Source organism: Capricornis sumatraensis, chromosome 2 (assembly GCF_032405125.1).
Source record: "Capricornis sumatraensis isolate serow.1 chromosome 2, serow.2, whole genome shotgun sequence".
In the NCBI taxonomy this organism is placed as follows: domain Eukaryota; kingdom Metazoa; phylum Chordata; class Mammalia; order Artiodactyla; family Bovidae; genus Capricornis; species Capricornis sumatraensis.
In genome coordinates, this window is record NC_091070.1 from 104,468,785 (window position 1) to 104,495,945 (window position 27,161).

Below are 27,161 nucleotides of genomic sequence, written 5' to 3' on the forward strand. Positions count from 1 at the left end.
TGAGGGTCATGCGGTACCTGGGGACAGCGGGTGAAGGGACGAAAGGGACACTGAGAAGGTGTGGAGCGAGGGGGGACTGGGGTGCTACAAAGAGGGCAGAAGCCAATCATTTTAATTATTTTAAGATCTCTGGTGGTGGGTGGCCTAGATCTTTTAATAACGAGGTCGATGGTTATCTGCGTTAATTGTATGACTATAAACTAAATAGGTATAGTCACTTAAGGTAATCACACACATGGATGTCTGTGTACTCAGCTTGAAGTTGTTCATTATAATGCCAACTTTCCTCCAGCCAATAAGGGTTTAGAATGTTTTGTTTTGGCTTTTATTATTAAAGTTGAGGAAGGGACGGCAAAGGGAGGGGATGGAGGGAAGACACTGCACAAACTGGGTGACCTCAGAGGAAGCAGAGCCAGTGAGAGCCAGAGAAGAGAAGCCTCCCAGGGACGCTGGCCTGGCTTTCAGGGATGGAGCAGAAGCGCATGCACGGAGGCCTGCGGCGCAGCGGAGGATGGGGAAGCTTAGCCACGACAGGCCGGTGCCCATATCCAGCCAGCGAAGGCCTAGAGCGCTACCCTCCCGTCGCCTGCTGGCCTCAGTCACTGCTCCGCCTGCACAAGCACCACATAGAAGGCAAGAGTGGGTTCTTTTCTGTTCAGTCTTTATTTACAGCAAAGTACAGAGTACGTGGTCATTTAAGTGAGTGCTAACAAGTAAGTGCAGGGCAGTAGAAGGAAAAGGGCAAAGTGCAAGCATCTGAAAGACAGAAAAAAAAGAGAAAAAAGGCCTACATCTCTATTTACCTACTCACCCTGTTCCTGAGGCAGGACCAGCCAGGCACTCACCACCTCTAAGGGTGGCCGGACACTGCCTTGAAGCCAGCCCACTGCCTGAGGAGGGCCGCAGAAGGTGCAGAGACCAAGCCCATGGCGGGGACTCAGCTCCAGACTCGCCCCGACGGTTTCCCGAGCATGCTCGTCTCACTCTCGTCTGCTGGGACACTGAGACTTTGCCCCTCTACCCTGAGGTCAGGGGGAAGCCAGCCCTTTCCCGAAGCCCAGCCCTGAGACCCAGAACCACCCTCGCCTGCCTCACGCACGTGGTCGTTGACAGGCAGGTGGGCGTCTCCAGGGTAGAGGAGAGCGTTTCCCTGCAAGAGGCTACTAGTTCCTGCCAGTGGCTCTGGGCCCTGGGGCAGGTCAAGGCTGCTGAGTCAGGGACGCCGCACAGCAGTGGCAAAGGAGGTGGCGCACCAACCAGCTGGGCTCCGGCCCCTCCTGCACACAAGCCTGACCCTGCAGCCTCACAAGAGGCTGGCATCCCACCCTAGGCACCACGACGAGCGTCCAAGCCAGCCCAGAGAGGCAGCAAGCCAAAGTCCCTGACCGTCCAGCAGCCAAGACCACAGTGGGTTGCTGCGGTTCACAGGCTCTGAAGCGTGAACTGGAGGCTTCTGCGGTACCCTTCACAGCCTGTTCTTCACAGACCATCGCCTCTCGAGGGCCCACCCTATCCACTCCAAAACCAATGATGCCTGAGGCAGCAACACTGCATCTTCCTTACACACACTCCTAGCTCTCTGCTCCTGTTGGTCCCAGGATGGCAGAAGTTCCATTATCATGAAGGCGTGTGGGACCAGGACTTCCCACAACACAGCGCCTGTCACCTAAGCACATGGTCCTTGGACAACACCTGTACAGCGGGAGAAGCAGGCGCCACCGGGCGTCTCTAAAGCCAAGAGACTCCCATGCATACGCAACCAACACTGCCCTACTCTGCTCCTGTGTGTTGCCTCCCCAGACAGCAAACAGTATCCATTTCTGGCCTAATAATTCTATCTGATGCTCCAGCAAAAACAGATCCAGTGGCTATTTAAATGCCAATTCCTGGATTTGCCACATAGAAAGTTCAGGTTCAGATAGATACCCAGTTGGCTAAATGCTGGGGTCCTCACAGGGCAGAGCTTCCTATCCCCTCCTTGCCCCAGACTTTCTGTGTCACAGAAACAGAGGAGTCATTAGCACGGCCAGCGAGGCCCCAGCCAAGAGGCCAAGATATCAAGGGGTGCGGCTTCCCTGGTGGCTCACACAGTATAGCGTCTGCCTGCAATGCAGAAGACCCAGGTTCAAACCCTAGGTCTGGAAAATCCCCTGCAAAAGGGAATGGCTACTCACTCCAGTAGCCCCACCTGGAGAACTCCATGGACAGAGGAGCCTGGTGGGCTACAGTCCATTGGATGGCAAAGAGTCAGACACGACTGAGGGACTAACACTTTGACTTTACCAAGAGGCAGGGCAGCCTGAGAAGTGTTTCCCACCAAGGACAGGGCTACTCAGAGACCCTGGAGGCTTGGTCCCAACACCACCAGTGGATGAAAAAGCAGCTAAGTCAAGGCTCAGAGATGAGAAGACTCCATCTTCCAAGGCAGTAGGATAGACAGCCAAGGCACTGAATGGTTTGGCACCTGGGAGCTTCAAGTAAAGTTGAGCGTGCTACCCACCCAGGGGCCAAGGCTCCCCGAGACAGGGAGCGGCTTCCCCTGAACACAGGCCCCAGCAAAGCAGCAGGCCCTTGGGTCCTCAGGATCCTAACCCAGGCCTGCCATCCACCCTTCACCTCAGAGCTACACAAGGCATGACTGGAAAGATAATCAATACTGGTTTGGAAATGCGCACTTCAGAACTCAGCCAACCCACCGGGCACTGGCCTTCAGAGCAGGCACCTTGGGGGCCTTCCCTTGCTCCGACTCAGCAGTTGCTACTCTCGGGGCCTGTAGTCCAGTCTCCTGAAAGTCTCGGGGTGGCAAAGCCCTGTTGCGGATTAGGTTTGACTTTTAGACACAGCCCAACAGAGTTAGTCAAATGGAGTCCAGAAAAGGGGAAGCAAACCGGGTGAGGCTGAGCCTGAGCCTACGGGAACAATTCGATGTGACTAGAGTTAATGGTGTTGGATTTATCAGAATGGCTCCAACGGGCTACAAAAGCAATGGAAAGAGAAGGGATTCCCAAAATGTTTCAGGCTGTGGCAGCCACAAAGGTGTAGCCTATCGAGCACTGAGATGGTCCACGCCGAGATTAGAAGGTTCTGGCTCTTCTGCAGTTAAAAGATGAGGCTTTAGGACACTATACTCACAGCTCCTCCATCTCATTAGGCCCCCTGCTTCCTCTGGCCCTCCCCACCAAGAATCTTCAGGAATCTGTACTGCTTCCAAAGAAGGAAGTTTCCACCAAGAGAGAGCCTCGGGGAAAGCTAGAATTCTCCACCCCAAATGCTTTCAGCCTAAGACTCCAACTTGTAATTTAAAAACGCTACTCTTCCTCCCTGCCTCTGTGCCCAGCTGCCAGGTGACGTGGCTGCACGGCAAATAAGGAAATCAGCGTGGCCGTGATACTGCCTGTCATGGCCCCTGCTGACTTCACCTTGCTGCAAATCCCTCAGGGTGGGGAACAGACGCTACAGCTCCCTATACAGCAGAGCTCTCTGGCTGCCCTGGGAGGGGCTGGCTGCCAGAAGAGGTCCTCAACCAAAGCCCAGGCTGCTAGGGTCCACTGTGCACCCCACTATCTGGGGAAAAGCCCGAGGACTATCATTGTGACCTCCCCAGAAGACGTCAGCATCTCAGACACTACGACAGGCATGGTCCTTCTTTCTCCACTCTGTCAGGAAGCAACTCCATCGCATCCCCACCAGGGAAGGAGAGCGAAGCCGCTCTGGTTTTCGGAAGCGGGTGAGTAAGGAAGGAAACAGCGAGCTGCCTGAGCAGCCGGAGGTGGGGTCGGGGCAAGAAGAAAACACAGAAGACTCGTTCCCCTCCGTGGGCTTCTTCCCTGAGTTTGATTTTTTAATTGAGGTCTTGCCTAATTTCAACTCAGAAAAAAAAAGAGAGAGAGAGAGAAGAAAAAATAAAAGAGGATATCTTATCCACATTATCCTAAAGCTCCAGCTCCAAGAAGGTAGCATCTGGCAGGGGAGGCGATCAAAGGTTCCAAACTCCACTTCCAATGAGTCGTGCAGACGCTGAGAGCCACAAGCCCCAAGCCTCCCTTCCACAGCCACCTGAGCCTGCCCCACAGGGCACACACCGGGTACCAGGTGTGAAACCCCAGGTCCAGCCCCCAACACACTCAAGGACAGGCCCTCCTGCAGAATACTTACGGCAAACAGCTGTACAGTATTTGTACATTTACACAAAAATAGATCCTTTTATATATATATATATATGTATTTATAACTGGTTACACGTTGGACTCATAATTAGGCATCACCAGTAGTAGTTGGCACAGTTTGTCATTTAAGCTCAGGGTCAGCTCCTGTTTCATTTCGTCGCTCCAAAGTACCAAAAAAAAAAAAAAAAAGGCATTTCATCTCCATGGTGTTTTCTTAAATACAGCAATGTCTTAGGAAACCACAAGTATAGATGCGCAGTGCCTCCTGCCCCCTCCTCCAGCCCTTTGGAGATGGGGTCAGTGCGGCCGGCTGCTCGACTCCGAGGCCTGCCTCTTGCGTGAAGGGGTGTAGCCGTTGAGATAGCCATTGGTCTGTCGTTTGGAGAGGCCCCCGTTCAGGATGTCCTGGATGTGCTGCACGATGAGGTTGATGGCCACTGTGGAGCAGAGAAGGGCAGAGTGTCAGGGGCACACAGGGGTAGGGGCAGGTCCGCGGGGCTGTTTGGGTGGAAGGCACACAGGAACCGGAGATGAAAAACTGCTCCAGGAAGCCGGCTCTGCTGCTTGTGGGCAAGTCACCCGACCTCCCCAGACCTCTATGGGGACTAATATGACCCCACAGCAGAGTTCTCAGAGTAGGATAACCCGGGACACAGTAAGCCCTGAATGTGAGGCTTCTTATCAGGATGCGATCAGAGGCAAGAACTGGATGGACGCAATCAACCCAAATTCTGTAGACGTGAGGACTGGCCTTTGTTCTGACACCATTCCACCAGGGAACCTACCAGCTCCCCACCCCAAAGACAGGGAACCCCACAGAAGGCCCTCTCCCCCAAAGACTGGACTCTCCTTCCTTAGCCTTAGAAACAAATCATATGCTTCAAGCACATGATCAATGTTAACATTGCCAAAAACAAGATAAACAAGTGCTTTCTGGGGTGATACCCCCAAGAACATGGCTCCCCCAGCATATTCTCCACGTTGTAGGAGCTGAAGCCAGTCATGAGGACACAAAGGCAAACCCAAGCTGAGGGCTGTTCTATAAAAACAACGGGCCTGTACTCCTCAAAAATGTAGTGTTCCAAAACACAATAAAGGCTGAGGAAGGTTAAAGGAGTCGGTATTAAGTGTCCTGGATGTGACGAGTGCACTGTGGCTTGAATGCACCTCTAGTTAGTCATTGCTGTGACTAACTCCCAAATGGCTCAGCAAAAAATTAACTTTTTAAACAGAGGAAAACTGAAATAAATTATAAAGAGAATAGGAAAACAGGGTCTTCTCCCAATTCAGCTCTGCCCCATTACGCCTAAATCCAGACAGTCCTACTTTCTAGCCAAGGCAAAGCTAATGCATGAATAAATGCACATGGTAAAAATCCTTTCCACCCCAGGAAAAGCCACCTTGAGCTTTCTAAATGAAATTAGGAAGGAACTCTGCTTTTACTAGAAATGGCCTTAGATACAAGGTGCCCAGGTATCACTGGGAACAACAGCAGAAGGTATGCACCGCCCTCCGATCACTGCCAGAGAAGCAAGAGCAAGTTCACGTCTGACCCCGCTTATGTACGTGCGTAAACACAGTGGCCTGTCCTTGACGCCGGGTGTGTAGATATGAACCCCCTTCCAGCTCAGAGCAGCAGCCAGGGCCTCCGCCACACCCACAGAGCCTTGTTTGGTTACCACGTCCTATCCAAAGTATAACTGACAGAGGGAGGAGTCATGCCCTATGCAAGGCGCCCCACGAGGACTCACCGAGATTATCTGCACCTCTAGGAATGATCACGTCAGCGTATTTCTTTGTCTGTGGAGAAAGATATTTATAACACATTAGATGGATTACAGTGCATTAAAGAGAGAAGATGGCCCAAGCCCTTCTCCAAGGGAATGTGGAGAAAGGGCCAGCCTTCGCCTACTAATCCCAGAGGGCAATAATCTGTTACTTCCAATGTAATATATTTTATCCACTTTATCGAATTTATAATAGATCAGCTTTTTCCTGAGTTCTCATTAACATTGAACACTTTTTCAGCTTACAACCTGCACAATGAACATGGTCTTGGAAACTAAATATATATCTGCCTCTTCACCATTATGAAAAGCCTTAATTCGTAAAACCCAAACTTATGAAGAAGCAGTTCACCTTGGACTTCAACAGTTTGTCTAGTCAGAAAAAGTGTAAGTCCCACTGATGACCATTTTCACTGGCTCTGTTATGACACAGCCTTAAAAAAAGAAAAAATAAAGTGCACAGTGTTTGGGTTTTTTAGTTTACTGAGACTTTGTGAACCATTTTACAAACTACTGTGTCCTGGTGAGGCTGTGTAAACAATGCCTTAGGACATGGGTCTTCACCCTGCGCCGTGTCCATACTACAGCTGTGGAATGGCCAGAGGCCCAGCGTGAACTAGGCAGACAATGTATCAGGCCCAAGCTCACACACAGTGGGCTGCTCTTTCCTAAGCTGAGTGGCTGCACAGTGGGAACTAGCAGAAACAACCTAGAAAATACTTACTTAAAATTCTGAGTTCCACTACAACAAGTTAAACGGCAGAAAGTTGGCAGTAAACTGTAATCTATGTCCAAAAAGAATACTTTGTATTCTTATTATTAAGCTAGAAAGAGCAGAGAGGTCCTCAGATGGATGGGTAGAACTTCAGAGCGCTACAGCCACCTCTGCCTTCTCCTCAGAAACCTAATCCTGTGACCCAGGCCTCTCCAGGGAATGAGCAGGGCATCAGGGTTACTCAGGCTGACTCACACAGCCTGCCTGGTTCCGGATATGAAACAAAAGTCAAGTTGGTTTTGAAGCAAAACCTACTAACATACTTGAAGAAACAAAGACAGCTTGGGATCATATTTTTCCAGCACAGAAGAAAGAAGTTAATTATTAACATTAAGAGAAGTAGAGAAATCCCCACTCGACACTACTTCCCAATAGCCCTACATGAGCCAGTCTCCCTAAAGGCATCAGCCAAGATTAGGTGAAGACCCAGCCTCTCTCACACTCCCAGGACTGAACTCTGAATTCTTAAGGAATGAGAACATGGTTTAGCCAACCTGAAAAAGACGTATGATGAGGTATGAGTCTCCTGAGCTAAAATTCTTTCCAAAGCTAGGCTCTCTCCCATGCCTTCCTCTTTCACACCCCACCACTCCACCTCTTGTAACCCTGACAGCCTTCCCCAAACGTTCGCCTGACTTTCCTCAGGAAGCTGGGGTGCTTCCTAGGCTGAGGGCTGATTCACTAAAAGCTGAACACTGCCCAGTCTCTACCCTTCCTTCTGGGAAAGTCATCTCACTAGAGAGTTCCCAGCTCATGGGGAGGCCTGACGAGCCTGGGCAGAAGTACAGGAAGCCTGCTCCTCCATGGTACACCTCCCACAGGGGAACTTACATAGGGACCAATGACAAGCTCAAAATAGGGCTCAAAGGGGGTGGCAGAAGAGATTCAGAAGGGAAGACTCTGCAGCTGAGAGCTCATGCACCAACATGCCAACCACCACAAATCTTCTGAAGACCCAAGTAGTCAAGTCTATCCTTGGATACGATGCATCCTTAATAAAATGCCTCCCCATGAGCTCACCAAGCGAGAAGTATACAGCTTGCAGGAATATCGGACAGCAGGATCCTGCAGGGCCACCCCAAAAAAGAGTGGCGGGGCAGAGCCCCAGGGCAGGAGACAAAGCACCAGTGACTGCCTTTCTTAGGACTCGACAGAGGAGCAGCCAGAGGGGCGAGTGAGATCCTGGCTGGGGAGCTCAACTCAGAGACCTTTATTTGTTTCATTACATTTTAAACACTAAATTCAATGAAAAACAAGAACACAACTCACTGGCAAGCAGAATTCCTCAAAGGCAGGCTTGACGAATGTAATGTACTGAGATAAAATCTGCTCAAGGTCCCTCCCTCTTTCGCTGATGTCCCTTAATACTAGAAGAGAAGGAAAAACAAGAATCAAGAAAATGGTGCAGTCCGCCCTTCACGAGGCTGATCAGGATCATACAAGCTCCACGAGGACTCTGGATGAGTCACATGCCGGATTCCTGAGAGACTGGACCAACCGCCGGTCAGCAGCAGCTTTGGGGAAAAACAAGTTGCATTTTCAAGTCTTGCTACAGTCAAACTCAGCTTTGACAAAACACTCTCTGAAGCAAAAGGTTTCCGGGAAAGGCCATTAATCTTCTCATTTCAAGCAACACTTGCCCCAAATAAAACTTCATTGTGAACCCCCCCAAAAAGGTAGGACAGACTCATAACAGGAAGGAGACTAGGCCCAGAGAAATGGTGGGGCTTCCTGGCAAAAGGGGCAGGTTGCCAGAAGACGTCCTTTGCCCGTCCTCATCCCATTACCCTTGCACGCACTCACCTGTGTGCAGGCTGGCAACCCTCTGTGGATGTGCCACCACTGTCTGCCTGGTTCCCGGCCACACTGGGGCCCCTCCACCGGGTGGAAGTAGGGCAGAGGGCCCAGCTGCAGTCAGCCACACCTGCCCACCTCAAACACAGGAGACCACTAAGCAAAAGATGAGAAGACTATGGTGTCAGAAACCATGGCCAGAGCTGTGAAGCAGCCCAGAGGGACCCAAACTTATCATCTTCCACCTTCTTCCTCCTCCGGGTGGGGGGTGCTTTTAACAGAGTCTTTTGTCAAAGCACAGAAAAGGGTCCAGAATCCTGGTTCTGCCACTGTACACTAGCCTCCCTGGGCCTGAGTTTCTCCCAAACTCAGCAAGTGAGTTCGATTCCCATATCAAAAGCAACCCCTTCCTTCAAATGTTTTCAATCATGACTATTAAAATCTTTCCCTCCAACCCCAGAAGGGTATTAATTTATCTACAATCATTTGCAGTGGACCCTTGGCTCCTCTCAATCACTTGTCAAGTAATCGTTTCAGTATGGGATGAAACTCACTGTAAACAAACACAGGGAATACTTGTGAGTGCATTTCTGGAAAGTTGTGTCTGTAAATAATTCTGTGGACATGTATGCACGCACACAGGAACACACGCACGTGGGGAGGGGCGGGAAACAGAGCTTCTCTGGTTACAGTCCAGGCTGGTGTGAAGTCTGTAAGATCAGAAGGCTGGAAAACTGTCAGGAAGACCCCATTTCAGAAACCCAGGTAATACACTGCTACCACCACTGACTTCCAGCTCCGCGATTCACAAGGGTCTTCCCCCCATGAGCCCTGCTAATAAAATGGTTGGTTGGTCCCTAACTTGTCAGGATTTGCCTCACAAACCCAGCTGCCTGCATGCCCAGCCCAGCCAGGAAATGGTCTTCTCGGGCATTTGGACATGGGGCCCTGCTCCAGCTGCTGCCGCTGCTCTGCCAGGGACACTCAGCGGCCAAGTAGGAGTTCCAACAGCTGCCACGTGGCCAAGCCCTATGGGCCTCCAGAGTGCGGGCCTGTGGGCCAAGGGGCTAAGCTCGCCAAGACACACAGCCCGTGTGGCCTCTAGCTCTTCACATGTCTCCAGATAAAGCCCAAAGGAAAAAGGAAGTCAGACCAAAAGGGCATCAGAGCTGGGGGGGAGCAGGGGGCAGGGGGGGAGCGGGGAAGCAAACACATGCCTGCACTTCAGCAACTTTGACTCAAAACCGTGCAAGAGCTTGATGCTGGATTTGTTTTGCAAGACATGCATTCCCCACAGCTGCTGACAGCCTCAGCGCCGTGGAAATCTCCATCCTCCCTCTAGGACACACACGCACAGACTCTCCCCTTTCACAGTGCTCTGCCGCTGCCCTCAGCCCACATCTGCAGCTCTCCTCTGCCTTGCGGACCTAGAGCATCACTTGTCATGTCACGGGAGTGAGGACCACGAGGGGAGAGACCGGGTGGAGCAGGTGAATCACACCCGCCTCTGCTCTGGAGCCCAAAGCTGCTTCTGGCCCCATCATCTAGAGCAACGGAGGCAAAACCTTCTCTATTTGAATCCTGACCCCATTAACTACTACCTTTGTGGCCTCAGACAAAAAGCTCATTTTCCTTAACTGTAAAGCAGAGACCACAATAGCACCTTGTCTCACAAAGCTGTCACTTAGGAAGACTGGAGATGTGCGTAAGATTCTTCAGCACCATGACTGGCACGTGGTGTGCTTTCAGTAAGCCTAAGAGACACGATCACGACGCTGACAGGACCTGAGGAAGCTCCAGGAGAGGGATGGCTCCCTGATAAAGCAGACCATCAGGAGGACACGAGCCGGGAACTCAGCTAAGCAGGCTGGACCCAGCGGGGGTGGGGGTGGAGTCCCAGAGAGCAGCCGGGAAGGAAGGGGTGGGGCTCCCGGGGGGAGGGGAGGGCAGACACATGGAAAGACAGGACGGCGAGGGGGAAACAGGCAGACGGGAGGAGACGTCCCGCAGCTTCCACGCTGGAACAGGAGACGGCAGTGGGCCAGAGGGCTGTCCAGACATGCGAACACACAAAACAGAAGGCTTCGTGCACCTCTGCTCCCAAGAGCCTCCCATCCAGTTACCACCTTAGACAGACGGGACCCCTCCTTGGGCCCAGGACACCTGGGGACCAGCTAGTTCACTACAGTGAAGTGCCCTCCTCCTCAGAGTCAGGAAGCGTAACCAAGCCAACCACTGAATCAGAACAAGGTCTTGGCACCATCCGGAAACTCCAGAGACTCAAAACCGTCTGTAACCCCGGCACACTTGCTGGGCCGGGCAGGTCATCTCAGAGCGCCCTGCAGGGTAAAGGGCAGGAAACTCCAGGCCTGCTCTTCCCTGCCTGCCTTCCACTCGGCCCTTCCAAATCAGCCTCTGCTGCTTCTGGTCAGCCAGAGCCAAGAACCAAATGCAGAAGGACCAGAATAAACACAGTTCCTCCACGGTTGTCAATTCCCTTTAAAGATCAGTTGAGCAGATGTGTTATTCTAGTAAAAGAACCAACTGCCTATGTCAAGGCTCAGCGAAGCCCTAATTCTATGTAAGCTGGAAAGAGGGCCGTGGCAGGCGGGCCTGAGGCCAGCGGTCCCAGGGCCCCACTGCAGGTCCTCTCTGATCCTGCCTCAAAGCTAGGCTACACTCACACAGAGGGGACAGCAGGCTTTGCTGGGAGGAGACCAATCCCCTAGACACCAAGGGGCCCCCTGGGAAGGAAGGAAGTCTTTCCAAAGGCTATGAGACTCCCTCCCTTCCACATGAGGGTCAACCTGGAGTGTGCCCGGGAGGATGTGACCCACAGACAGTAAGACCACGGCACTCACTCAAGTCCCCAGGAATGTCCTGCTCCACAGCTCCTGACCCTCCTTCCCTCTCCCTTACCCCCACCCTGCCCCAGCCCACAGAGCATGTTCTCCTGCCCTACAGAGACAGAGAGGGAGTTTGTAGAAACAGCATTTGGGAAGTCCCACTCGACCAGCAGAAGGGTAACTCGGCAGTAGGTGACATGACAGGATGGCAGATCTGAAAGAAGACAGTGAGCCGCCGCAGGGGCACCGGGGAAGGCGAGGGGTGCAGAGCTGGCCCCAAGGTGAGCCGCCGCAGGGGCGCCGGGGAAGGCAAGGGGTGCAGAACTGGCCCTGAGGTGAGCCGCCGCAGGGGCGCCGGGGAAGGCGAGGGGTGCAGAACTGGCCCTGAGGTGAGCCGCCGCAGGGGCGCCGGGGAAGGCGAGGGGTGCAGAACTGGCCCTGAGAAACCCTCGGAAAGGCCACCGTCACCTCAAGCCTCTCCTCCATCTCACGGGAGGATCCTGGGATGAGACCTATCTAATCCATCCCAGAATTATCCATCGAAAATCAGGCATGTCACACCACAAAATGTGGTTCCAATTTCCATATTGTTTGTACTTACGTCTCTCTCTCAGGCATCACGCCATCCCCTGGGACGTTAGTACCACCTGCTGGACTAATGGTATCAGCCCAGGTGTTACCAGCTCCCGAGGACATGTCTCCTGAGGTTCTGACAAGTCCTGACGGAACACTAGGGAAAACAGAACATCAGCTACCATCTCAAATGAAGCAGGTTTCTGATCTGCCACGGTGACATTTATCCACTAAAGCCACCACCAGGCATTGCCTCTCACAGCACAACTATCCTAGGAGTACTAACCAGTCATTACATGATCCACCAGTAGGAAAATAAGGTGCAAACAGGTTAAAACACAACCTACTCCAAGTCACACATCATCTAAACAGTGAAAAGTGAAAGAAACTAAGTGTTAGTCGCTCAGTTGTGTCCAACTCCTTGCGACCCCACGGACTGTAGCCTGCCAAGCTCTTCAGTCCATGAAACAAATTTGTTTCATGAACTGGAAAAGGGAAAACTTCACACACTTTGAGGCTGGAAGGCTTTGGGTTGGGGCTTACGAAATCTGAATCTGCCACTGACTTGCTCTGTGTCTAAGGGCTAAGCCTGGAGTATCCTGTGTCGCTCCTCCTCCACATGATGGGAAATCAAACCTTAGTCACCCTTCATCCCTCTCCTCAGTCACTTCCACCCCACTGCCTAGGCTGCGTCCTGTTGGCTCCAACTCTGCTGGGTTCCCCATCTCTCCTCAATGGTTCATGCCCCAAGATGCCACCCACAGACCTCAGGCCTCCCTGTCATCCAGATCAGAAAACAGTCCTAACCAGCCACAGTGTCTATTTTTGCAGCGAGCACCTTCTCGGGTTGCCTACGCCATCAGACCACCACATTCAAGTCCAGACCCCACTTCCCCCACAAGGCCTCCGGAGCTCTCTGCTCTGCGCCCCAGGGCTGAGTCCACGGGCCCCCGCCTCTCCAACGAGGCGGCCTCCGGAGCTCTCTGCTCTGCGCCCCAGGGTGAGTCCACAGGCTCCGCCTCCCTGCCAACAAGCACTTCAGTGTCTTCCGCACAGGCTCAAGGTGTTCAGAGGGAACAACCAACTGTGCTCCTGAACTGTCTGGACAGAGTGACCAAAGGTTCACAGAACTTTCTGGACAGCAAAGGGCAACCGGAATGGGGAGATGGGACCAGCTGCCCAGAGCTGCCAGCAGAGGTGTTCCTGCAAGATGTGCTATAGTGAGTCCCCATCTTGACTGGGACACCTATGGGGAAATCATAGGGAGCTAAGCACTTAGCCAAACTTCTCCCCAGCAAAAACAGAAGGTAAACTTCTTATTTCAGGTCTGTGACCTCATGAACCTTTAACAAAACAGTGAGTGAAACTAATCCCTTCTCAAACGTCACTGGGCCCCAGGGACATGAGGCCACCGATGTGCGGTCGGCAGCTTCTGGAACGCACCTCTGCGGGAGAGCCGGGTGTCCGCATCTGTGTCCACAAAAAGCTTCATCTGGAACAGGTCTCGCACCTCCTGGGAGTAGAAGGCCAGGATCCCTTCGAAGAGCACCACGTCTGCGGGGTAGACAGTGACTGTCTCCTCCTTCCTGCAAACCAGAGGTGGAAGAGGGGCTGGGACGGGTGGGAGCAGCAGGGGAGGGGGAGTCTGGAGTCCCAGCCCCTGGACTGGAAGGGTTTACGCATAGCCTCACAGAGCCCTGGGGCCACTATGCAGGCCCAAGAATGAGCGCCGTGCGGCTGGGCCAAGGCCTCCTGGAACCAGCTCTTGGGAGCTTTCACTGTAAAGCAGAAACAGTGGGCCTACATCCCTCTCCTTGGAATAAAAAAGCCTGCTGCTAAATGAAGAATAAAGACACACAAAAGGAGACGTGAGCACTTTCCCCCCTCACCCCGCCGGAGGCATCCCTAGGAACGCTCTGAGTCCTGGCATGTATGGAGCCTCACACTCTGAACTTTCAAAAACTCAGTTTTCTCCCAAGAAGCCCATCCCGTCCCCCTATGCTGAGGCAGCTGGGAGGAAGACAGAAGGGGCAGAGGGAAAGGTGGGGATAAGAAAGCTTTAGATAAGAGACTGGGAAGGGGAAGGGTCTCTGTGGGAGGAGGAAACAGCCCCAGACCTGCCTGGTTTGGCTCTCTTCCTCATCAGCAAAGCAGAGACACACATTACTCAGTCATCCATCTGCCCACGGGGTTGGGAAGCCCCAGGCAGAGAGATACTAATGTAAACATGACTTTTCAAAAGCTGGGGCAGTGAAAACAAGTGGAGGGGCCTGATGGGGCCTAGCTCTGCCCTGCCTCAACTCTCACTGCACTCTTTTATCTTTTGCTTCTGTCCTAAAACCACATTGCACCTCATTTCAAAATTCACTGGAAGTAAAGTAAGGATACCACTGAAGGTTTACCACTGACCCTGACTGGCAGAGCAGAAAACATTTGTGAAGAAAACCAAACATTTATTTCAAAAGCTCCTTAAGATGACAGGTTTTATTTGCGCAAACATAGGGAAGTCCGTCGCAGCTGCCTGCCAAGGAGGAACTTCCTCCCCATAAACATGCTTCAATTCTTTACTGGCTTGGTCCCCTGGGCTCGGGTCTAAATTCTAAGGGAGTACTGCTGGAGAGCTACCAAGGTGGCAGCACACGGAGCAGAAAAGACGGCAGGAAAGGGCCAGGTTAGAGCAGTCAGGAGACTCCAGAGCAGTGGTGTAACTCTTGATGCACAGAGAATCATCTGGGGAGCTTTTAAAAATATTTATTCCTGGACCCTACTCCCCTGGGCTTCTGATTTCATTAGTCTAGGGTGTAGCTAGGGCATCAGTACTTTTTAAAAGCTCCCCAGGTATTTCTTTCTTTCTTTTTTTTTTTTTAAGGCATGAAACTATTTATTTAACAGCAGAGGTTTGCAGTATATTGAGCAGATAAAAATACCAAGAGAAACTGCATCCACATTCATATTAGAGAGACTTCTAACTTCTTTATTTTAGAAACTGACAGATAAAGAAGGAAATGGAAAGTCTGAATAACACAATTAACAAAATGTGGTTTGAGCATACACATAACTTTGTACAAAACTTTAAAATACAACTGCAGCAGGCACAAAAATTAACTGTCAGGCCACAGTGGAATATGAATCAATTCCAAAAAGCAGAACTCACTTGTACTTTTGTTTTTTTATCTATCCTGTTTGGGATTGCAGGGCATGAATCCTATGGATTTGATTTCATTAGTTCTGGAAAAAAATTAAGCTAGTATCTCTTCAGATATTGCCTTTATTCTCTTCCCTTTCCTTCTGATTAAATATTTTTCAGGTCTGAACTACCTTCCACGTCTCTTAATCTTTTTTTTTTTTTTTTCTGTCTTTTTCTTTCTTCATCCATTAAGGCATTAATGCATTAATGGAGGATTTCTTCAGATCAATCCTCTATTGTCTGAATTGAGTTTTTCTTTCCACTTTGCTGCTAATACCTCTACTGAGTTTGAAAATTTTGCCACTGTGTTTCCCATTTCTAGAAGCAATTTCTTTTTTCATACTTATACATTATTTTTTTAAATTTACATTTGCTTCCCCCGATTTTATTAAGATATAAAGCACTGTATGAGTTTAAGGTATACATATAATGATTTGACTTACATTATGAAATGATAACCCTAATGGGGTTAGTGAGCATCCATCATCTCATATGAAACAAATATCAAAGAAATAGAAAAAATATTTTGTGATGAGAACTCTTAGGATGTACTCTTAACTGCTTTCACACAGAACGTACCTATACTGTGCTGTACATTACATCCCTAGTTCTTAGGTATCTTTACAAGCTGGAGCATGTACCTTTTGATTATCTTCATCTAATTCTCCCTCCTTCACAAACCCTATCTCCCCATTCCCCAACCCCCTATGGGGGTAGCAATAATCTGATCTCTTTTTCTATTAGTCAGTTTGTTTTTCTGCAGTATAATCAAGCTACAATACTGTGTCAGTGGCTAGCACACAACACAGTGATTTGACATTTCTACACATTTCAAAATCATTAAGTCTAGTTATCACCTGTCACCACACAAAGACATTGTTATTGAGTAAATTCCCCATACTGTACACTTCATATCCGTGATTCACTTATTTTGTAGCTGAAAATTGGCACCTCTTAATCTCCCTATTTCTTTTTCCCTACTCCCTTCACTTCTGGCAACCACCAGTTTGCTCTCTGTAGCTATGACTCTTGTCTCTGTTTTCTTGTCTGTTCATTTGTTTTGTTTTTAGAGTCTACATAATCCATAAAATCATACAGTATTTTCTTTGGCTGATTGGTTTCACTTGGCATAATACCCTCTAGGTCCACCAACCTTGTCACGAATGGCAAGATTTCAGTTAAAAAGCTTCCCCAGCTATGTCTGCAGCCAGGGTTGAGATATACCAGTCTCTGGGATAATGTCAGGTACTGGAAAACAGTGCCCACTGTGGTTCAGGATAAGGAGCCAAACTGGGCAGAATTCAGAAGCAAGATGGATAGAAAAAGAGATCAACAAGTGAGTGAAACAATGAGTCACTCTAGGCAGCTGCCCTGGGCCAAGAAGAGGGCGGAAAGGCTCTGCTGGGAAACAAAGAAAATGTGTTTTCCTGGGATTTCTAGGGTTCCATCTGCAAAACACACAGGCTGTGCTTACACAGACTGACACTGTCTGGCAGTGCTGATCAAGACTAAAAAGACTGTTGACTATTTCAATTCAGTCATCCTCTTCAATCCTGGGACAGGAAGGAGAACAGAACTGCCTGCCCCATGGGTGGTACCCCCGGAAGCTGGAATCAATCACTTCCCTACTCTCCGTGAAGGTCTAGGTGAGAGAAAACTTTGAAGCAGTTTAGAGCTAAATGCAACATTTATTGAGCTAGCCCAAGATGTGCCAGAAGGCACGTATGGTGCAATGTCCTGTTTAGGAGTCTGGAGATGGGCTGTGAGGTTCACATAAGAAACCTGGAGTATTAGAGTATTTGGGATAACCTAGCACAAGCTTCTCACTTGAGAATTATTCCTTACAGTGAAGAAGGGGAAGATCAGAGAACGGTATTTACAGAGAACAGGTGATTTCTCAGTTTCCGCCCAACATTCATTTGTAGGCACCACAAAAAACACAAGGGTGGAATGGGATCAGTTAACCCTGAGTGGCTGGGTCCCTCTCAAGTGGCTGGGGGACTGTTGAGGTCTTAGCTGGTCACAAAGCCTCACAGAAGAGTTGGACTCTGGGCCACTAAAGAACAGGATTTTGAAATAAAATATATGAGACCAGAATTAGGAGAAAAAAGTAAAACACGTCTGGATGTGCAACTCTGTGGGGTTTTTTGTTAATACATGACCTTGATGGAGCTCATGCCAAGAAGATACTCATCTTCACCTCCTGCACCTGGTCAGGCCCAGACTCCTCCCAGCTCCCCTCACTCCACTCCCTTCCATCGGGCCCTTATCGGTGTCTCACCTGGGCCACTCCAAGGGCTTCATAACCAGCACTGTGCATCCTCTTTCCCCGCTACTACATAATAGCCGTCTTTGGCTCCCTACTGCCAACACGTTTGTGCCCTGGCTCTGAGGTCTGTGCCCTTCCTGATCTAAGGCCTATCTACCTCCCAGCCTCCTCCACCTCCTGCCACTCTCCCCACATACCGACCCCCTTCCCTCCATACCCAACCCACTGCAATCTCCCACCAAGCTTGCCCCTGAAATGCCTCCCTACCCATCACCTTGGAGATCCCTTTCCCAATAACTTCTTATGCTTCTCAACGCACAGCTTAAGTACCACTTCCTATACGAGTGCCTGCTTCGACTACGCCAGCCTCCTTCCTCCTTTACATCCCTCCACAGGTCTGTGCCTAACCTGTCAGGCTGCAGGTTAATTCTGTAGCAGTGCCCCACCCCAGGTGGGCTTGACTGTCTCTTGTCAACCTGATGTCACCACCAATCTCTGCTAATGCTGCTGCTGCTGCTAAGTTGCTTCAGTCGTGTCCGACTCTGGATGACCCCATAGACGGCAGCCCACCAGGCTCCTCCACCCCTGGGATTCTCCAGGCAAGAACGCTGGAGTGGGTAGAAACTACAATTTCCAGAATCTCTTTCCCTAAGTGGTTCCAGCTACTTTGCCAAAGGAAAACTTAGAAGATGAAAGTGAAACAAAATCTAAAATTTTTAGGAGATCGTAACAGCTAGACAAGGAAACTGTGGACACTCCACATAGAGGCTGTGGGGACTTCCCTGGGGGGCCCAGGGGCTAAGACTCCACACTCTGAATGCCCCCCCCCGAATCCTTGGTCAGGGAACTAGATTCCACATTCTGTGACTAAGACCGGGTACAGCCAGGAAAAAAAAGGCTGTGGGCCCAGATGCAGCAGATTCACGGACTTGCCATGAACACAGTCTCTTTTCCAGTGGCCTAGTCTGCCGTCAGTGGGAACTCACTTCTCTGATTGTTCACCTGCAGCCTCCCAGATCTTCGCTCTCCCAGCCCCTCATTACTTATCTTAGTTCCAGTTTCTATCTAAACATCCCTCTAGTCCTGCACAGTCTGTAGAGGCAGATACAGGAGGGCTATTTTGTTCTTTGAATGTCAATAGAACCGGGTTCATAATAGGAAGTGCTTCCATAGATACCAGAGAGGTATGAAGGTGAGAACCAAAGCAGCTGGACTTTCCATCACAATGTCCTCCTCCAACCAAACCTCTGCCACACCCTCAAGTTCTGAGAAAGCTCCAGAGAGCAGCACAGAATGTGTGAGCTAAACTGCATTAAAAGCTGAGATGTGTCCTAAAGGAACACACAGGGAGATAAAGATTGGGCTTTTAAATGGAGAAACAGACATAGAGAATAGACTTATGGACATGGGGAGAGGGGAGGACAGGGCGAGACGTAGAGAGAGAGTAACATGGAAACTTACGTTACTGTATGTAAAACAGATAGCCAACGGGAATTGGCTGTATGTCTCAGGGAACTCAAACAGGGGCTCTGTATCAACCTAGAGAGGGGGGATAGGGAGGGAGGTTCAAGAGGGAGGGGACCTATGGCTGATTCGTGTTGATTCACACTGATGACAGAAAGCAACAGAATTCTGTAAAACAATTACTCTTCGATTAAAAAATAAATTAATTAAATAAGATCAGGTTTTTAATCATAGAAATACTTGGTAGTAACAGTTGCATGAGATCTAATTTCCCATTTAAGAAAAAAAAAAAATCAACTCAAGAGAGAACAAGATAAAGGAACTAGGAAAGAAAATGAAAAGTGGGAGGGAGAAACTCTCAAACACAGCCCCGAGCTGAAAAAGCACTTACTGAGCCATCACGAAGCCCAGGCTATGAAGCACTTTGGAGTGTCAGATGTGCCTGGGAGGCCCCGAAGTGAGCAGAGAGCCCTGGGCAGCTCTGAAGGAGCTCTAGGCCAGCAGGAGGGAAACCCTCCAGAAGCCCCTTTTCACCGCTCAGAGGGGAGGAGGCTGTGATGGAAGTCAACCCACTCCTCTACTGATCAGGAGCACTGCTGTTGCTCAGACGCTCAGTCAGGTCCAAATCTTGGCGGCACCACAGACTGCAGCACGCCAGGCTTCCCTGTCCGTCACTGCCTCCCAGAGTGTGCTCAAACCCATGTCCATTGAGTGGGTGAGGCCATCCAACCATCTCATCCCCTGTCGCTCCCTCTCCTCCTGCCCCAAATCTTTCCCAGCATCAGGCAGTCTTTTCCAATGAGTCAGCTCTTTGGATCATATGGCCAAACTATTGGAGCTTCAGCTTCAAACAGAAGCATGAAGACTGACAAATGGAAGGACAGATCTGCCCTGAGAAGCTCCCTAGAGGGTCTATCTAGTCCTGGAAACTTCAGGACTCTCCGAGCTCTCCACACAGCCCAGTCCACAGTGAACCAGAGAGCAGAAGTAACAGCTTCCTTGTTCTTCTTCTCGTTCTCCCTCCACCCTGGCCCCTCGCTTTTTATTCTAGGAGCAGCATCTCGGGCACGTGGATAAGGAGGAACGTGCAGTCCCTCACCTGAGCTCAAGTTCACAAATCCATCCTTCAGGGTAACAAAGCGGGATGAGCGCGATCGGACTGTTCCAGGAAGCACTCAGATGAATCCCTGAGCTGTGCGCCTGCGGACACCCTGGCGTCACTGCCCCACCGCAGACAGGCTGCTGCGGGCACCAGGCGGCGGGAGGGGCAGGAGGCTGGCACTTCTGAGGAGCAGCAGGCAGCGGTCCCCAGCCCGGAACAGCTCACTTACCGGGAATGGGAAACAAAGTCGTACACGGGGATCTGGACAGTTTTCCCTTCCGTGATCTCTTTGAGTGTCTTGAAGATGAGTTCATTGTCAAAGGCATCTGAAGGAAATCAAACTGTTAAGATGTCTGCTAACTGTAAAATGATTTCTCCTGCAATGATGAACAGGCATCCCTTTAAGCCTGTGTTCTACCCATATATGCGTAGATAAGCATCCCCTCTCCCCAAAAAAGTCTAATTTCAACCCAAAGCAGGATGCAAACTCTCTACATTTCAAACCAAAATGTGTGAGTTCTGAGAACTAGAAGTGAGTTCTTTTCTTTTGCCTTAATGTCCCATCCCTGGCCTGTATCTCTCGCCTCTCTCTAAACCCAGCATATGAAAGATAACCTCACGACTAGGTGAGGACAGCAGGCACTACGGCAGTTTTGACTCCTGCAACTGAAAGAACCCTAAACCAGCTTAAGAGGCAGTGTGCTGACCTAGGACTGACAGGGCAAAAACCACTGGACCTCAATCTCCCTTTCTGCCTTTGGGTGAGTTTAACACACAAGCCGTGCACACCCATGTGCCAGGTGGTAGCAGGAGGTGGGGGCCACAGGCTGTGTAGACCAGAGGAGGCAGGAGAACCAGCTGTTCTGGCCTGTGTTTGTTCCGCCCTGAGTCATGGGTTTCTCCAAGAGTCACCCTTGTTCAGACGCAGATTCGATCAGTATTTAAGGAGCCAAGCATTGCAGAAGCCTCTGTGGAAGCCCTTCTGTCCTATAAGCCCACAGCAAGCCTGCAAGGTACCTAACAGCCCTCCATTCAATGGCTAGGAAACAGACTCAGAGAGGTTAAGCCACTTCTTCCATCAACACCTCTACAGGCCCTTCCGATGGGCCAGCTCACCTGGGTGATCGAAGTTGAACTGGCCCTTCAGGGCTTTGGCCTTCTGCTCTGAAGTGAGGGCACGGTAGAAGCTGTCCTGGCTCAGGATGACCACCTGCTTCTGGCGATAGTCCACCTCGTTCTGCCCCAGAAGCTGCACGATCTTAGCACAGACGGAAGACTGCAGGGAGAGAAGAGAGCAGCTTAGACCACAGGGTGAGGCCAAGCCACCAAGCTGACTGTGTGCCCCGAGCAAGGGCCTTTGCAAAGAAGAATGCAAAGGCTACCACCGCGGATGATGCAGTAGGGGAAGGGAGGATACGTGTGCTGAGAAGGAATTCAGGGGCTTCCTTCCCCATTCCTTAACACAAATTACTATGCTGAAGTATCCACAGTGACGACGTGGGGACGAGGGCAGTAATCTCTACTTCTATTCATAAAGCCTTCCCCAAAGCCGCAAATAAAAGGTGATGCTATTTTATCCTTTACTTCCACCCTAGTATAGAGACACAAAAAAGACAACAGAAATTAGGGAAAGGGCACAGTGACGATGTGCTAATGGGCCAAAGGGCTGCTGGGTCATGAAATGACTGAGCATTTACACAACATCTCAGTCCTTACACATCTCTTTATATCAAAGGAATCTCAGGTTGGCAGTGAGGCCAAGGCCTTGGCTTCCATCCTTCTTCAGTCTTTTGCTCTGGTCTACAGCCACGGACCTCATGGTCCACACAGAACACCAGGCAACCTTTTCACAGATGTATGCCTCCACTTATGGAGCTGGAGACACAAACGTCACCAATACTAGAAACAGCAGGGCATCCTAACTAGGAGTAGGGACACCAGCTCCCAGTGAACTTGAACCTACATACTTGTAATACACATATCTGACTTCTTTCCTCTCCAATGAACGAACATACACTCTTAGAAAAGTATAAAAACAAGTGCATTCAAAAGAATGAGATAGTCGGGACTTCCCTAGCAGTCCAGTGGTTAAGATTTTGCCTTCCAGCGCAGGGAGTGTGTGTTTGATCCCTGGTCAGGGAGCTAAGATTCTATGCGCCTTGTGGCCAGGAAAAAAAAAAAAAAAAAAACACCATAAAACAGGAGCAACATTGTAAAAAATTCAATAAAGAATTTTAGGACTTCCTTGGTGGTCCAGTGGTCTGCCTGCCTCTTACCAGGTTCCATCCCTGGTCCAGGAAGATGCCACGTGCTGTGGAACAGCTAAGCCCATAGGCCGTAACTACTGAGCCGTGCACACGGCAACAAAGCCTCCCCGCTCACCACAGCCAGAGAAAGCCCAAACACAGCAGCAAAGACTCAGTGCAGCCAAATTTTTTTAAAAAATAAAACAAAAATTTTTTTAAGAATTTTTAAATGGTCCGCATCAATAAAGATCTTTTTAAAAATGAGATAGTGAAGGACTGTATTTATCAAATAACTGATTTCTTCCTCACTTGCTACAAAGATTAACTGAAAAGTAAGAATGTCTATATCACAGAACCTCTAGAAGAGGTAATGGAAGTGCCCTTATGGAACTGGCTGGCCTGATGACAAGCACAGTTTAAAGGTGAAAGAATGAGAGGATTCTTGGGCTCATCCTTCGAAGTCTTACAACTGAGACTATTTTACCAACTGATTTTAACAGGGAAAAACCAGGAAACTTTTAATTAAAAGTTACAATTCATATGAAGAATGTATTTGATTTGTCCAAGCACAAGGAAAACTCACTATTCCTTACTATTTCGCACAGTATGTCCTGTTGTGTAAGTTGTGAAACACACTGTTATTTTATAAGGATCTGCAGGAGAATAATATTTTGACTCCACTGTTAGTTATTAGAAAGTTATTTTACTTTTATGACATTTTTGCATATTAATACACAAATAAAACACCTAAACTACTTAGGATTTTTGGAACGACAGATGTGCCATAAAAACAATCATAGGAGGATATAAAGCTTGCATATGACTTAAACTAGATTCAAAAATGAAAAAGCTGTAACAGAACCAAAGGTTCTATGCAGTTAAAAACTTTTGAGTTTTTATACTTGTATAGATTCATAACTTCCTTTTCCTAGCTTCCATCTGCTTCTTCTACCATAAGGCTATGAGTGGGGAACGCTTACACCTGCAGTTTTCACTAGTAAATAGAATTCCTTCTAGAAGTCCAAAGAACTGGGGCTTTCCTGGTAGCTCAATGGTGAAGAATCCACCTGCCAACGCAGAAGACACAGATTTGATCCCTGATCTGGGGAGACTCCACATGCCTCAGAGCAACTAAGCCCGAGTGCTACAACTACTGAGCCTGTGCTCTAGAGCTCATATGCCTCAACTGCTGAGGCCCACGGGCCTCGAGCCCATGCCCTGCAACAGGAGAAGCCACTGCCATGAGAAGGCTGTGAGCAGCCCCCGCTGGCCACAACTAGAGAAGAGCCCACTCGGCAACCAAGGCCCAGCACAGCCAAAAGCAAACTCACGAATAAAAAATGTTTAAAAGAAAGTCAGCAGGAGGAAGTGAGATAAATTTGGAGTTTGGGTTAACATATACACACCACTGTATATGAAGTAGATAAACAATACGGATTTACAGTATAGCACAGGAAACTACCGTATCTTGCAAAACCTACAGAGGAAGAGAATCTGGAAACCAGAAGTATAACTGAATCACTTTGCTGCACACCTGAAGCTAACGCAACACTGTAAATCAACTATACTCCAAAAAAAGAAGAAGAAGGCAATCAGAAGTTTCAGGCAGGGCTCCCGTGGGGGCTCCTTCCTTCCTTCCTTGGAATAAGGTGGTAAAGAATCCACCCGACAATGCAAAATGCACAGGGTTCTGCCCCTGGTCCAGGAAGATCCCACGTGCAGCTGAGTCCCTGCGCCACAACTACTGAGCCTGTGCTCTAGAGCCCGGGAGCTGTGACTCTGGAGCCCACGTGCCGCAACTAGTGAAGCCTGCACGCCTACAGCCTGAGGTTCAGAACAAGAGTCGCCACGCAACTCCACTATAGGAGAGCAGCCTCACTTGCTAAAACTAGAGAAAAGCCTGTGCAGCAACAAGACCCAGCACAGCCAAAGACAAATAAGTAAACAAACGAAATTAGTTTTTTAAGTACAAAAAAAGAGAGAGAGAAAGAAAGTTCCAAGGCATAAGAAACCCTTCATCATTCAGGAGATAAACACCACCGCATCAACAAGCAAAGAAACACCAGCCTCTAAGTTAATCTACATTTTTCTAGTATTTTGTTCTCCCTGAAACATTTGTTAAAAATGGGCCCAAAATATCTAGATAACTGCTGAATCAGGGAGAGGGTCATTGTATTATTCTGTCTTCTGGCGCTTAGGTCTGAATCTTCACACAGTCAGAAGGAAGAAGTGCAACAGAGGACTTCTGCAATGAGTAAATGAGTCCCTCCTTTCATGTCTTTTTCACTTTCAATTTCCCTTTTCTCCAATCCTGCTGTCTTCAAAAGGATGAAATGGAGCTGCAAGGTGTCTTCTTCTCTTAGGAAAGGGTTTGAGACAGGAAAGAAATTAATGACTCGGGCTTGAGAAGAAGGCAAGCAATCATGAGCTTCTAGAATGCTAAAGATGGGAGACAGTACAACTGCTGTGGTGAGCTGCTGCTGCTGCTGCTGCTGCTGCTGCTGCTGCTGCTGCTGCTGCTGCTGCATCGCTTCAGTCGTGTCTGACTCTGTGCGACCCCAGAGACGGCAGCCCACCAGGCTCCCCCGTCCCCGGGATTCTCCAGGCAGGAACACTGGTGTGGGTTGCCATGTCCTTCTCCAATGCATGAAAGTGAAAAGAGAAAGTGAAGTCGCTCAATCATGTCTGACCCTCAAGGACCCCATGCACTGCAGCCTTCCAGGCTCCTCAGTCCATGGAATTTTCCAGGCAGGCGTACTGGAGTGGGGTGCCATTGCCTTCTCTGGTGGTGAGCTAAGACTTATTAATAACTATAGTTACAAAAACACAAGTACCATATGATGCCACTTACATGAGGTATCTAGAGTAGTCAGATTCATAGAAAGTAGAATGGAGACTGCCAAGGGCTCGGGGGAGTTGCATAATGGATATAATTTTTTATATGATGAAACAGTTCTGGAGATTGGGGCTCAAAGCAAATATACTTAACACTACTGAACTATATGCTTAAATATGATTTTTAAGACAGTAAATTTTATGCTATTAGGTTGGTGCAAAAGTAAATGTGGTTTTGCATTGCTGAACTTTGCTGTTTGATATTGGAATACATTCTTAAATGTGGTTATGTTATACATCATTTTAATGCACATTTCTCCATTTTCATGCAATAGGAATAAACAAACATTTCTTATTGGCAAATATGTGTTGATTATAATGGTTCCTATTTTCATTCATAACGATGTGTTTGAGCCTAGTTATAATGATTTAAAATTCACTTCCAAAACTGCAATTACATTTGTACCAACCTAATATGTATGTTTCATCACAATTAAAAATAATAACTGATATAAGAAGAATGTGCCTTTAGAGGCAGCTTCTTTCCATGTGCTAGTTGTGTGGTGTGTGCTCAGTTGTGTTGGAATCTCTGTGACCCCATGGACAGTAGCCTGCCAGGCTTCTCTGTCCATGGGATTTCCCAGGCAAGAATACTGGAGTGGGTTGCCATTTCCTCCTCCAGGGGACCTTCCCAACCTGGGGACGGAACCCAAGTCTCTTGTGCCTCCCTGCACTAGCAGGCGGATTCTTTACCACTGAGCCACCAGGGAAGCCCACACTGGGCTCAATATTTTTAAATCATTCCATTTCCCATCACAACTTTGTATGCTGGCCGTTATTATTATACCCACTCAGTGCAGACCGAGATGAAGAGAGGCACAGCCCAAGGCCAGCTGCAGGGGAGCCAGGACTCTCACCCAAGGAACCCCACTCTGGAGCCACTTACTCTCCTTCCAGCTAAACCTCACCAGCAAACTGGCACCGCTCATGGGGCTGGGAGGAAACTCAGTTACACATAATGCAATGTATCCTGAACAGATTCTGTCCCTGCCACTTTTAGCACACTATTTTAACTATTTTAAGGGGGAGGGAGGGCCAGTTTTGCAGGGACACAGTAACAAGTCAGCTTAGGGTTGCTGTCTGAATACAAAATTAAGATCAATATGGGGTTACTTTTAGAAAAAGAAAAAAGATTAAATGGAAGAATCAGTGAAGACAATTTACAATTTCTTCACTACTGTGCCATTTTGAAGATATCATCTCACTTAATTCTATTACAAAAGATATAGTTTTATCTTTTTTTTCCACCTTAATGAGGAAACTGAAGCTTAGAGATTTCAGTTAAGCAAAACAACTTGCTCAAGGGTCATGGAGCTGAATCTCAAGCCTAACTGCAGATCTTCTAACTGCAAAGGCACAATTCTTTTCACTATTCTAGAACTGAAGCAGCTTTGGCATCACCCCCAATATTCTATATACATTTACTCCACTTCCAGGGAACACGGAGGGGACTACTTAGAAATATAATACTGTTTAGTCACACTGTATCATTAAAGTCAACTTCCACAGAATTTCATGTAATTCAAGGCAGTCAAGTGATCTGTATATCAAAAAGAAGCTAAAAAGCACACACACACATGTTCAAAGTATTTAGTCTTAAGGATTGTGTTCAAAGAATCCAGCCAGTAATGCTGGGGGGCCTAGAAAATTCGTTTAAGAAAAGTCTATAGGATTAAGTCTCACAAACAGCTACGGTGATGGAGAACCAACCACTCACAATGCCTTTCAGATTCCTTCCTGTGCTGTAGTTTCTAGAACATGCCAACCCTGGACTTCATCATTAGGCCAGTGCTCAGATGTGCTGACCAGTGCGGCAGTCTCTCTTCCCAGAGACCCCTCTCACTTGGGAAGCCCCAGGAGAGCTCAGTCACCAGCGAACCAATGGACCCTTCCAGCTAGTGGTTTCCAACAGGGCGGATGTCCTCACTGGTTCCCATTTTGCTCCAAGCAGTACAGCGATTTCCTCAATTGACTCTCAGAAGAAAGGGCTCAGACAGCCTAGACACCATCTCAGTGTGACACTTCTAGTGTGTCTGAGTGTGTCTTCCAAGACCTTC

The 27,161-nt window shown here is 48.9% G+C and overlaps 1 protein-coding gene across 1 annotated transcript in view; it reads right to left on the reverse strand.

The window, feature by feature from the left end:
* Positions 1–4,313: 4,313 nt before the first annotated feature.
* Positions 4,314–27,161, reverse strand: part of UCK2 (uridine-cytidine kinase 2) — a 73,063-nt gene continuing 50,215 nt past the window's right edge. The window contains exons 2-7 of the mRNA XM_068965653.1: positions 21,080–21,239; positions 20,193–20,289; positions 13,385–13,527; positions 7,998–8,095; positions 5,918–5,966; positions 4,314–4,603 (exon numbers count right to left, since the gene is read on the reverse strand). Coding sequence (XP_068821754.1) covers positions 4,464–4,603; positions 5,918–5,966; positions 7,998–8,095; positions 13,385–13,527; positions 20,193–20,289; positions 21,080–21,239 — 687 coding nt within the window. The 3' untranslated portion in view covers positions 4,314–4,463. The remainder of the gene's footprint in view (positions 4,604–5,917; positions 5,967–7,997; positions 8,096–13,384; positions 13,528–20,192; positions 20,290–21,079; positions 21,240–27,161) is intronic.